This window comes from Lygodium microphyllum, chromosome 25, assembly GCF_053477565.2.
Source record: "Lygodium microphyllum isolate KBCC chromosome 25, Lygodium_microphyllum_v1.1.10, whole genome shotgun sequence".
Lineage (NCBI taxonomy): Eukaryota > Viridiplantae > Streptophyta > Polypodiopsida > Schizaeales > Lygodiaceae > Lygodium > Lygodium microphyllum.
In genome coordinates this window covers 14033574-14046945 of record NC_141159.1, presented here as the reverse complement: position 1 = coordinate 14046945, position 13372 = coordinate 14033574, and the positions used below count along the sequence as shown (strand labels likewise).

The 13372-nt window shown below is 39.9% G+C and overlaps 1 protein-coding gene across 1 annotated transcript; it reads left to right on the top strand.

Moving 5' to 3' along the window:
- Positions 1-4438: 4438 nt before the first annotated feature.
- Positions 4439-12936, top strand: LOC148013930 (ABC transporter G family member 36-like). Its single transcript, XM_087666984.1, has 25 exons — positions 4439-4826; positions 4914-5645; positions 5802-5922; positions 6022-6110; positions 6250-6334; positions 6417-6576; positions 6669-6745; positions 6837-6890; positions 6983-7073; positions 7150-7451; positions 7564-7845; positions 7960-8273; positions 8353-8513; positions 8608-8705; positions 8807-8969; positions 9052-9210; positions 9305-9465; positions 9703-10035; positions 10134-10424; positions 10499-10582; positions 10747-10880; positions 11179-11406; positions 11504-11675; positions 11774-12028; positions 12133-12936. The coding sequence occupies exons 2-25, from the start codon at positions 5245-5247 to the stop codon at positions 12415-12417; spliced, it is 4500 nt and encodes a 1499-aa protein (XP_087523110.1). The 5' UTR covers positions 4439-4826; positions 4914-5244; the 3' UTR covers positions 12418-12936.
- Positions 12937-13372: the final 436 nt, after the last annotated feature.

Below are 13372 nucleotides of genomic sequence, written 5' to 3'. Positions count from 1 at the left end.
AGCCTATGTGGCACAAGGAGGAGAAGTTTTATATTCAAGAAATAATGAGGGCTTGTTCTTAAAGGGTGAATGGGGTTTATATATATATATATATATATATATATATATATATATATATATATATATATATATATATATGTAAATAGTCTCTCTCTTTTAACTGAATACACAGATATGTTCTCTCTCTTTCTCTTTATGTGTGAGAGAGAGAGAGAGAGAGAGAGAGAGAGAGAGAGAGAGAGAGAGAGAGAGAGAGAGAGAGAGAGAGAGAGAGCACTTTGTACACATCTAAACATATATATGAGAGAAAAAATGGAGAGAGGCATATTAGAGGAGAAAGAATGAATAAACACCTTAAAGTATGGACTTACAAACGTGCACACATCCATACACAAATATATGCATGTGCATATACATGCAATGCATATAGACGTGCATATATAGATACACACGTGTACATAACATACACACATATGAGATGCAGAAAGACCAGAGACAAGAGGAAGAAGAAGAAGGAGAGAAAATAAACATGATGAGAACAAGAGAGAGGACACACATTTAGTTGAGACCACACAAATATGCACATGTATAGATATATATGCACACACACACACACACACACACACACACACACGAAGAGAGAGAGAGAGAGAGAGAGAGAGAGAGAGAGAGAGAGAGAGAGAGATTAGAAAAAATAAGAATAGGAACTTTGTGTGTATCATTCATTCATACATACACATGCACACATACACATATACTAGGCACTTTGCACCTAGATTCTTTTGGCGTTTCACACCAATGTTCTCCTAATGTTTCCTACTAGTGTTGTGTATTAAAGCTCAAAGCCCAATGTCAATAAAACAATTAGGTGCATGTTTCATGTACTTGGATACCATCACCTCCACATATATATACATATACATACATATATATATATACTAGGCGCTTCGCGCCTAGACTCGCCCCGCACGAAGTGCCGGAGCGGGCGCGATTTTCGTGGCGAGGGCGGGTGCTGGACGAGTGGCACCCACCCCTGCATTTCTTTGTGGGGAGGTTGGAGGCTGCCACGTGGCACCCGCCCCCAACCTCGCCAGGAGAGCGCGATTTTCGCGGTGAGGGCGGGTGCTGGACGTGTGGCACCCGCCCCCGCGTTTCTTTGTGGGGAGGTTGGAGGCTGCCACGTGGCACTCGCCCCCAACCTCCCCTTAACTAATAGTAAAGATATATATATATATTCAATGCAAGTGTATTATATAGTATATATATGTGTGTCTATGTGTGTATATACAAATGTATATATAAAAGACAAACTTGAGTTACATATTAATAACTAATGTTTTAATATTCAAAGTAAATATTTTAATATTATATATTGATAATTAATAATAATCCATAAGTTATATGTCAACAATTCACTCTCTATCTCAAAATAGTCATCTCTCTCTCTCTCTCTCTCTCTCTCTCTCCTATTACAAAGCTTTTAATAGCATCCTTATCTCTATCTCTCGACATTGCATTGGCAATCTTTGATGACAGGGGCGCGCACGCACGCACGCACGCATGCACGCACACACACACGCACACACGCACACACCCCCCCCCCCCCCCCCCCCCCATTAATATCACCCCTACCTCTATCTCTTAACATAGCTCATTGGCAACCTTTGATTGCACACCCCTCCCCCCATAATAAATAATATATTCATGTATAAATAAATAAATAAATAAAATGTAAACATTATATATACAGACACATACATATACAGGTATTTCTATATTGATATTATATTTATTTTTACATTAATGTATAATATTTAAATGTATATAACAATATATACATATGCATAACAAACATAATATACTATATTAATGTATATATTAACATATTTATATATCGTATACATTAATATGTGCTATATTATAATATATATTAATCATTACAATATTACATATTATATATACAAATATTATATAATGTAACATTCATATTGTAGAAATTACATGGCACAACTAAAAAAAATCTAAGCAAGGAGCAGAGAACACATAAAAAATATGAGAAAAATAGAGACTACTTTAATTTCAAACGAGCTGATATAAAGATTTTCCTATCTACATGTGTGCTTCCATTGTGAAGCTTAGATGACGATCTAGACAGATGATAGGTGAAGAGCTTAGGATAGTTGGAAGAACTTTGATTGGGTGAAAGATAAATTGATAATGGCCTTAGAGTGGTCTTCCTTTTATAGCTCGGGAAGGTAGTTTAGTTGGCAAGTTTGACCATAGTATGAACCTTCCCTAAATTGGTCAAGGAATATTTTAGGGAATATTCCATTTATTATCGTACCCCTGAACCCCCATCATGGGGGCTGTTGGTCCCCTAGAGACCCCCCAGCCAAGGGCCACAAAATTGAATCCCAAAATAAGGGCCCTTGATAACTCCCACACCCCGCAACTCGATGCATTGTGCCTCGAGTTGCTACTAGCATAACTACTTTATCTAACCCAAAGGCTAGATCCACAAAGATTATATTTTTGCCATTCGATCTTATAGGCCTAATTATTATTTTAGATTTGTTAAAACCATTTATGATAGAAGTAGATGCTTTCGGTGACATTACATTCGTGCAATAATCAATCATAAGCACATACAAGTTAGGACCCACCCAATGTCTGTGCTCACACATGGCTTCTCCTCATAATGAGGGCCTTAGAACTTTGAGCATCATGGATCATTGGGTGACACCTTACGAGGATGGGGTATTGAGCATATCTAACATATACATATATATATATATATATATATACATATATATATACATATATACATATGTATATACATATATACATATGTATATACATATATACATATGTATATACATATATACATATGTATATACATATATACATATGTATATACATATATACATATGTATATACATATATACATATGTATATACATATATACATATGTATATACATATGTATACATATGTATATATGTATATACATATGTATATATGTATATACATATGTATATATGTATATACATATGTATATACATATGTATATGTATATGTATATACATATGTATATACATATGTATATGTATATAGATATGTATATACATATGTATACATGTGTATATATATATACATATGTATATATATATATATATATATAATATGTATATATACATATGTATATATATGTATACATATGTATGTATACATATATATATATATATATATATATATATATATATATATATATATATATATATATATATATATATATATATATACATATACATACATATGTATATATATGTATAATATTGTTAATATATGTAATATTAAAAATATTACATTAATATATTAACGATATTATATTACATTATAATATTATTATATCACGTAATACAAATATAATATTAATATATAAGTGTATTATATATAAATTGATGTTATATAATATAAATATAAGATAAGCATTATATGTATGTATTTATTATATATATGCTAATATGTATAATATAATATATAAAAAGGTTAGTCTTATAAAATGAATAGACTATAATATAAATAATATATCATATCTATATGTATATTAACATTATATATATCGTATATATGTATATATACATTGTCCATCAGCATGATGTCACGATGAAGGGTGCCCCAAGCACGGTGGGCAGGATCCTCGAATGATGGGCATAGTGCGGCTTTAGGTAGGGGGTACAGGTGGGCGAGCGCCAAGAGGCTCCTCGAACAACAGGTAGTGTACACTCACAACGAGCAGTGAGGTCAAATGCGTGCATTTCATGGGGGGAGGAGTGTTGGGCGCATGGCACTTGCTCCGGTTTTTCTCTTTTGTTTGTGGGTGGGAGTGCATAGAAATGGTAAAAATGAATTGCAAAAATCTCAAAAACATCCCCTAGTAAGTTGAAAAAGAAACTTTAGAACCTTAAACTTCTTAAAAATCTTAGCTATAAAAATAGTACAAATGAATTGCAAAATTTTCCAAAAGAACCTTTGAAATGGACAAAAACCTTGCACCATTACATAGCTTGAGCCAAAAGTCCCTCCAAAATGTTGACTTACCAAAACTGTTATGTTTTTGGTGAAGACCCTTTCTTTGGTGTGGCAACAAAGGAGTTCGGACTTCTCAAGGGTCGTACTCGCACAGCGTAGGAAATAGCCAGCTCTGGAGTCTGCTGGGCCCTGGCTGCTGAAGGCGGGCTTTAACGCGAAGAAGCATTGCATTGAGGCTCACTCCGGGGGCATCCGGAAGAAAGACCAGGTCCTCGTTGACTAGTTCAATCCGAAAAAGTAAAACATAAAATTTTATTTTATATTAAAAAAGTATGCAGGCGCATGTGCTTGGCCCAATTGCTGGTCCGGAGCGCTCTCTCTCTCTCTCTCTCTCTCTCTCTCAGACTCGCACACCCTCCCTCCCTCTCTCCCTCCCTGTGCACGTATTTTGCCCATGCCCCAATCCCGTCTCGATTGACTGTTCTTCCTTCCGTCTTTCCCAACAGTGCCTGTCGGTCGGTACCTTTAGAAGACCCTTCTCCATTGTTTGCCGTGTCCGATTATCCCTCTCCCTCTCCCTCTCCCTACACCCCCTCCCTTTTTCCCTTATCCCACATACTGGCACCTCCCCAATCACCGCTTCCCAGTCCATCGCGCAAGCCAAATTTTGTGGACATTGTAGTGGAATCGGGTTCTTTGAGTGCCTCAATCTGAACAAAGTGTATCGTCGCCTTTTCGGCGCGCTAACTCAAGGGCTTCCCTTCATCGTGCTGTGGAAAATCCACCCATTTTCTGGTTTGAGCACTCAATTTCGATAGCTCAGTGTCACTTTCTGGCTACTGTTAATTGGGCTGAAACATTGCTCCGCATTTCTTTTGACAGAACAAAAGGAAACATTGCTTTACAAGAAGTCCATTGTTGAAATTCACCTCTGATCCTGAAAGGAGACAACTGCCAACTGACAAGGGCGTCCATTGTTGCAGCTCTGACTCTAGGGGATATCTGCGACATCTTATCTCGCCACGGGAAATACGTAAGACTAATTGCTGATTGAGTTCATCTCTGCAAGAATCAGAGGGAGTCCATTATTTCAGCTCTGACTCTAGGGGGCACCTGCAGCATCTCAACTTGCCACTGCCAATACATACAGAAACTGATTGTTGATTGAGGTCATCTCTGCAAGAATCAGGGAAGCTATTGCAGTTGTGCGGCCATGGCGCAGGCTGTCGAGCTCGAGAATATAGATATTTGGGGCACTCAGCTGAGAAATACCCTCAGCAGGAGCATGACCAGAACTACCAGGAATCCGAGTATACGCAGTTGGCATTCTAGGGGCCCTGATGATGTTTTCACTCGCTCATTGCAGTCAAGGAGAGAGTCTCAGGATGATGATGAAGAAGCCCTTAAGTGGGCTGCACTTGAGAAACTTCCAACCTATGACAGGCTCAGAACCTCTATCTTGAAGAGTATAGAAGGAGGTCGCATGATTGCCCAGGAAATAGATGTCCGACATCTCGGCATCGTGGAAAGGCAGATGCTTATAGATAACCTTATCAAGGTTACGGAAGAAGACAATGAAAAGTTTCTCATCAAGCTTAGGAATCGAATTGACAAGTACGTGCAATGAGTGTCTCTTTACCGCTTATAGTTTGACAATTGCAAGGCTCCAGGCAGGTTGTTTTGGTGTGATCAAAATAAACTTTGGTATATATTTGTGAAATTGGATGTATTCATTCTGGCAGAGCTCTAAACCATTATTGTTGTGCTCAGAGTGGGAATTGAGTTGCCAACAGTAGAAGTACGCTTCGAAAACTTCACGATAGATGCAAAATGTTTTGTAGGGGCCAGAGCTTTGCCCACACTATGGAATGTCCTTCGGAATTTGACAGAGGTCAGCTCCTTGGGCCAACAGTACCATTTGATTGAGATGATTCACTTGCAGCATGCAACTGAGGCAATGACCTAGTATTGGTGACTTGAATTATTGCAGGGTCTGCTTGGGATGGTTCATTTATCTTCAGCAAAAAAGGCTAGTCTTACCATTCTGAAAGACATCAGTGGCACAATCAAGCCTAGCAGGTTCAGTAGTTGCTACCGTTGAAAACACTATAACTAGCAGGAAAAGGTTTAATAAATGTACCTTGTGAACTGCCTGTTCGAAGTCTGGAGATTCAAGCCACGACTCCCTAACCCATGCACATGTCTTCTATTCTCACAGGATGACACTTCTTCTAGGTCCTCCTGGATCAGGAAAGACTAGTCTTCTTCTTGCACTGGCTGGAAAATTGGACCCTTCCTTGAAAGTAAGGCCTGAAAGTATTCAGCAATTTTGCAGATGTTGTACAGGATCTTTGTAAGTGTATGTAATGAGCTAAATCTTGACAGACTAGAGGAAGCATCACCTACAATGGCCATCCCCTCCATGAATTTGTTCCTCAAAAGACGTCTGCATATATCAGCCAGCATGATCTGCATATTGGAGAAATGACTGTCAGGGAGACTTTGGATTTTTCTGCCCAATGTCAAGGAGTTGGAACAAGATATGGTTAGTGAGTTATGCCAGTTTTGAGTTCCAATGATGGCATTGTGCTGTTAAACAGTTTAAACAACATCCGGTGAAATACTGACTTGTTTCAGAGATGCTGTTGGAACTTGCAAAGAGAGAGAAACAAGCTGGTATTTTTCCTGATGCTGAGGTTGATGCATTCATGAAGGTATTTTAATAGGAATATAACTCTGTTAGGTCTATATTGAGTTATTTGCTATGTTGAATGTGCCACTAATTTCCTGCTTGTCCAAGAGTAGGCCACGTCATTGGAAGGGATTCAGGGTAACCTACAAACTGACTACACCTTAAAGGTATTGTTGTTGCTGAGAGTGTACTGTCTATCCTTGTACATTTCTGTGGGCCTTACATAATAATGATCATTTGTATTCGAACTCTTGTGAAGATCCTTGGCTTGGATGTATGTGCTGATACCATGGTTGGTGATCCTATGAGAAGAGGAATTTCTGGAGGCCAGAAAAAGAGGGTTACCACAGGTTGATCTATTTAAATCTTTTGCTAGAGATATGTGCAGCTCTTATTATAGTGTTACTCATGCTTTTACTTGTGCAGGTGAGATGATTGTAGGTCCAACAAAGACCCTCTTTATGGATGAAATATCCACTGGTTTGGACAGCTCCACAACATTTCAAGTCGTGAAGTGCCTCAGGCAATTTGTTCATGTCCTGGAAGGAACCATCTTGATGTCTCTTTTACAGCCCCCACCGGAGACATTTGAGCTTTTTGACGATGTCATCCTCCTCTCTGAAGGGCAAATTGTTTATCAAGGTCCAAGAGAAAATGCTTTGGAGTTCTTTGAAACTTGTGGGTTCAAATGCCCGGAAAGGAAGGGTGCTGCAGATTTCTTGCAGGAGGTAAGTTTTGCAGTTGTTTCTGTAACTGAGGGACCCTCCACAGAGGCAGAAATATGTGTGTGGATGTCCTATTGGAAAATTCAAGTGGCATGAAAGTGGCCTAATCATGCAGGTCACTTCACGCAAAGATCAGGAGCAATACTGGTTCGACAAAAGGAAGCCCTATCGTTATGTTTCAGTAAAGGAATTTGTAGATAGATTTAAGCACTTCCATGTTGGAAGGCGCAATGCCGACGAGCTGTCTCATCCATTTCCAAGAGAGAAGAGTCACAGGGCAGCATTGTCTTTCAGTAGATATTCAGTTGGCAAGATGGACCTTTTCAAAGCATGCTTTGCGCGTGAATGGCTTCTTATGAAGCGCAATTCATTTGTCTACATTTTTAAGGGCGTGCAGGTGCAGTATTATTTGAGATTTTAAGTTCTGTGTGAACTCCTTTTGAAAGCCATTAATTATTTGCCTTTTTGAAGCACAAGAGCAATGGATCACGGTATCTTACCTTTGTTGCAGCTCATTATTGTGGCCTTTATTGCAATGACTGTTTTCCTAAGGACAAGGCTGAAAGCAGACCTGGAAGATGGCAGCTACTACCTTGGGGCGTTGTTTTTCTGTCTGGTTATCATCATGTTCAATGGTTTTGCGGAGATGGCATTAACAATATCCAGATTGCCAGTATTCTTTAAACAACGAGACCTCCTCTTTTATCCAGCATGGGCTTATACACTGCCAACATTTTTCTTGAGAATTCCTCAGTCGATTGTAGAATCTGGCCTTTGGGTTTCATTGACATACTACGTTATTGGATTTGCACCCGAACCGAGCAGGTAAAGAAAAGTTCTTTTATCTTCTTGTTATATTTCCCCATTCATGTACACGTTAAGGAGTTGAGATTGCACATTGCAGGTTTTTCCGGCAGTACCTTCTACTGTTTTTAATGCATCAAATGTCGTCATCCCTTTTTCGCCTGATTGGGGGTGCCTGTCGTTCTATGATTGTTGCAAATACTGGTGGTTCCTTTGTACTGTTGGTAATCTTCATGCTTGGAGGTTTTATTATTCCAAGAGGTCAGTGGGCTATCTTGATACCTTCACAAGTTCTCTCAGCATTTCTGAAATGTAAGGTTGTTCCAGCACTTTGACAGTGGCTTTCTTCTCACAGACCAAATTCCAAAATGGTGGATATGGGGATACTATCTGTCACCTTTTGCTTATGGGGAAACTGCAATCACTGTTAATGAGTTTCTTGCTCCACGATGGGTAAAATCCGATCTCTTTGTTCTACATATAATGCATTAGGTGGTGAAGTAAAAGCTTTCCTGTTGGCAGGCTGTGACTTGATTTCTTGATGTTTTCTGCAGAGTACAGTAGTAAATGCAAGCAATGTTTCTGCAGGTGTTGTGATACTTGAAAACCGTGGGCTTTATACACATTCTTATTTTTATTGGATTGGTGTTGCTGCCTTGGTTGGATTCATTGTGATTTTCAACCTTCTCTTCACACTGGCATTATCGTATCTTCATCGTAAGTACTGATTGTAATGTTCAATGTTGAAGATTTTTCACACTATGGTCCTCTTCTAAAATGTCTGACTACTTCTGTGTAGCAATTGGAAAGCCTCAGGCAGTGATATCTGAGGAAGCATTTGCAGAGATGCATTCTAGTGGAGGCACAGAGGAAGATATTTTCCTTGATGCCCAAATGAAACGCTCAAGACGGAGACATTTAGCCAGATCCTTGTCATCATCAGATGGAAATAGTACTTGTAAGATGCAGCTTGCTATCCAGCTGTCCTACATTTTGAGAAAATGATGCTGGGGGTGTTTTTGATTCCAATGTTGAAGAATTTCTATATGCAGTTGAAGTACAGATGAACCGCATGACAAGCAGTTCTGTGCACTATGACAGCCGCAGTACTCGAGGTTCTGAGAGAGCTGTAGTCAAGCATGGAATGACTCTTCCTTTTCAGCCATTGTCCATCTCTTTTGAGGATGTAAAATACTACGTGGACATGCCTGTGGTATGCTACACATCCTTTGATTTTCGTCAGTTGCAGCACTTGTGTGTGTGGACCTTTAACAGGAAGTGAAGTATCATCATCTTTGCACTTTTCCGATGGAAAATGCACAAACATTTCTTCTTTCTCTGTGTTGTTTTTGTCAATGTGAAAATCGAGAATCACGGTGTTTAACACATTCTCAGTGTATGCATTCCTAGTTTTCAAGTCGTGTAATTGGATATTTTTTGGTGGTTCCAGGAAATGATGGGACCAGGAGTGACAGAGAACCGCTTGCAACTGCTGCGGGGTGTGACAGGATCATTCAGGCCTGGGGTGCTCACTGCTCTTATGGGTGTTAGTGGGGCTGGAAAGACCACACTTATGGATGTCCTTGCAGGCAGGAAAACTGGTGGCTACATCGAAGGAGATATTCGAATTTCTGGCTACCCAAAAAAACAGGAAACTTTTGCCAGGGTATCTGGTTACTGTGAGCAGACAGACATTCATTCCCCTCAGCTTACCATTCATGAGTCACTTATGTTTTCTGCCTGGCTTCGTTTGTCATCAGACATAGATCATGAGACCAAAACGGTAAGCCTGTAAGCAGTTACTGCTGCTTCAACGTGTGCCATTTAAACTTGAGATCTGCATCTTTAACATGGTTCTGATTATTGCAATGCTTATTGAAGCAATTCGTGACCGAGGTTATGGAGCTGGTGGAGCTTGACAACATGAGTGGGGCACTAGTAGGACTTCCAGGTGTTACTGGTCTTTCAACAGAGCAGCGGAAACGACTTACTATTGCTGTTGAGCTTGTGGCCAATCCATCCATCATTTTCATGGATGAGCCAACATCTGGACTGGATGCAAGAGCAGCAGCCATTGTCATGCGTGCAGTAAGAAATACAGTGGATACAGGGCGGACAGTTGTCTGCACAATACATCAACCAAGCATTGACATATTTGAATCATTTGATGAGGTATATGTCAGTGTATTTGTGACATCATAAAACAAATGGCATGGGCATATTCTGAACTTACTCTTTTCTTGCAGCTTTTGTTGATGAAGCGAGGTGGACAAGTCATCTATGCAGGGCCATTAGGCATGCATTCACAGAAGATCATTGAATATTTTGAGGTACTCAGTGGGCGACCTTTCTTTTTGTTTAATTCTTTATTGATAATGCCACTATGACCTGCTGTACCCTACAAATCAAACCAATTCACTATGACCTGCTGTACCCTACAAATCAAACCAGTTAAAATTTTCTTAAAGAGATTGTCTTTTTTGTTTTTTGATAGGCTATTCCAGGCGTTCCTAGGATCAAAGACAAGTACAATCCAGCTACATGGATGCTTGAAGTTAGCAATGCTGCACAGGAGCAGCGCCTCAACGTGGACTTTGCAGAAATATATCGAAAGTCTTCTCTTGCACAGTGAGTCTTCTTCCCATGAACTTGAAAATGAAGAACAAATGTTCGCCATTTCTGGGTTTCTCTTGCACAGAAACTGTCTCCCTAGACGTAAGCTTGAAAATGAAGAATAATTACCTGTCACACCTGGGTTTGGAATGGTGTGGTTGCTTGGGCCTGCATATCTTGAGGACAGTCATGTTATTTGCTAGAATTTGTTATTTTCCTGACTCCTGGCACTGGTGTAATAGAGTTCAATCAGTACATTTTAGAATTTTCTGGAGAGACTTTGAAGTGTTATAACATTTTTGCATGAATGCAGGCAGAACAAAGAGGACGTCAAGGAGCTTAGTGTGCCAGCTCCTGGAACTAAGGATTTATATTTTCCCACTCAGTTCTCTCAGTCCTTGTTGGGCCAGTTCAAGTCATTGCTGTGGAAGCAGCACTTGACCTACTGGCGGAGTCCTGGCTACAACTTGGTCCGTTTTTCTTTCACTTTTATATCAGCTCTCATGTTTGGGACCATCTTCTGGCAGCTTGGGACAAAAATGTGAGTCCCTCCACTTCTGAGGCATCTAAAGAACGTTGTCATCCCTCCTGTTGTTTTTGGCATTATTTGACATCTTGGTCATTTGATGATTAAACAGAGAGAAGCAGCGAGATCTTCTTATTGTGATGGGGGCGATGTATGGTGCTACACTTTTTTTGGGAATAAACAATTGTTCCACAGTGCAGCCAGTTGTCTCAGTGGAACGTACTGTGTTCTATAGAGAGAGGGGAGCTGGGATGTACTCAGCTATGCCATATGCTCTCTCTCAGGTGAGAATTGATACGATCTTTGGCATTGACATGTACTGGATGTTAATGATTGTTTTATGGTTTGTCTAATGTGTTTTTGGCTGTGCTCTAACATACAGGTGGTTATCGAACTGCCATATGTCTTTTTCCAGACAATAATGTATGGATTTATTGTGTATTCAATGATGGGATTTGAGTGGGTGTTGCATAAGTGCCTCTGGTTTCTGTTCACCATGTTCTGCACATTTTTATACTTCACCTACTACGGAATGATGGCTGTTTCAATCACCCCTAACCATCAAGTGGCAGCAATTGTGGCATCAGCATTCTATGCAATCTTCAATCTTTTCTCTGGGTTCTTGGTCCCAAGACCGGTGAGACACTGCGTTGCACTCTCTTGTACAGCACATTTCTGTTTGGTGTTTTTTTTTTTCTCTCTCTCTACTTGCAATATTCATGTATATCCTTGGGTTTGCAGAAATTGCCAGAATGGTGGAGGTGGTATTACTGGATATGCCCAACAGCTTGGACAGTAAATGGTCTCATCACCTCCCAGTATAGTGATAGGACAACAACAAGTTTGATAGTTAATCTCCCTACAGGAGGCACAGGAAACCAAACTATAAGTGAGTTTTTGCACATAACATATGGATTCCATAGGGACTTCTTGGGTGAAGTGGCAGCAGTGCTCATTATTTTCCCACTCTTCTTTGCTTTCGTGTTCACCTTCTGTGTGAGGACCTTGAATTTCCAGCGGCGGTGATAAAGGCCGAGAAACCGTAAGTGAAACTCCTTGAACACAAGCAAATTGGTCTGCTCATCTGCTCACTCGTGAGCTTCAGTCTGGGACCGATGATACCATGGTCAATGATGAGAAGATGAATCTGTGCTTGAAGTGGCAACTTGCATCTGCAGAGATTGTGGCCTAGGTGAATGCTCGAATCTGTACAACGAACCAGTTACCATCTGGGCTTTTGCAGCATGAACAAATGCCAGTTGCCAAAGCTATGTGGCAATAAGAAACATATTCATTGGTACAAGTATGAGGATGGGCAAGAAGTTCAGCACTTCATCGGTATACCATGTGTGTCCTTCCGGAATGCAAAGAAAGACCTCAACTCCAGGCATGGTGTACCACAATCAACTCACATCCTACTGTAGTCTCAGGAACTATAACGATTCTGTACCATAACACTTTCAGATCCATCTTTGATGATGAAGCTTCATTTTCCTTGGAAGTTGCATCGAAGTAAATACAATCTATGCAACTTTTTCTGATTCACATTTCATGTGATTTTGTTGCTGTATATAGAACCCAAAGCGGGTCTAAATATTCACCCTTCTCTCTGAAGTAATTTGGAGTTGAAGTTTTATTAATTTTCACAAACCATCTTGGAGAAACAATAAGAGCCATCTTACAAAAGAGCGGCAGCCCAATTGTTTGGGAGAGTGTGCGAAAGGTTCAAAACCCCACAATTGGGTGGCTCCGAGGTGTCTCACCTTTGGGTAAGAGATGGGTGCTATTCCCATAAAAAAATACTGCTGAAGGGCACGATTATCGCATTACTAAAAACCAGAAAAAACAAGAAGAATTATCTCAGAACGTCTGGGATGGACCTGATTGCTTACATTGGCTCCCTGTCAGAGCTCCAATTATTATGGAGATATTAATGGTGCAGTCGTACCAAAGTACAAGGGTGTGTGTTTCGGGTAGTACC

Bases quoted from the DNA above. Each gene is read 5' to 3' on its own strand.
- LOC148013930 (XM_087666984.1), top strand. From the start codon at position 5,245: ATGGCGCAGGCTGTCGAGCTCGAGAATATAGATATTTGGGGCACTCAG. The intron at 6,111-6,249 runs GTTCAGTAGTTG...CTATTCTCACAG, and splicing joins GGCACAATCAAGCCTAGCAG to GATGACACTTCTTCTAGGTC. The intron at 10,036-10,133 runs GTAAGCCTGTAA...TGCTTATTGAAG, and splicing joins TAGATCATGAGACCAAAACG to CAATTCGTGACCGAGGTTAT.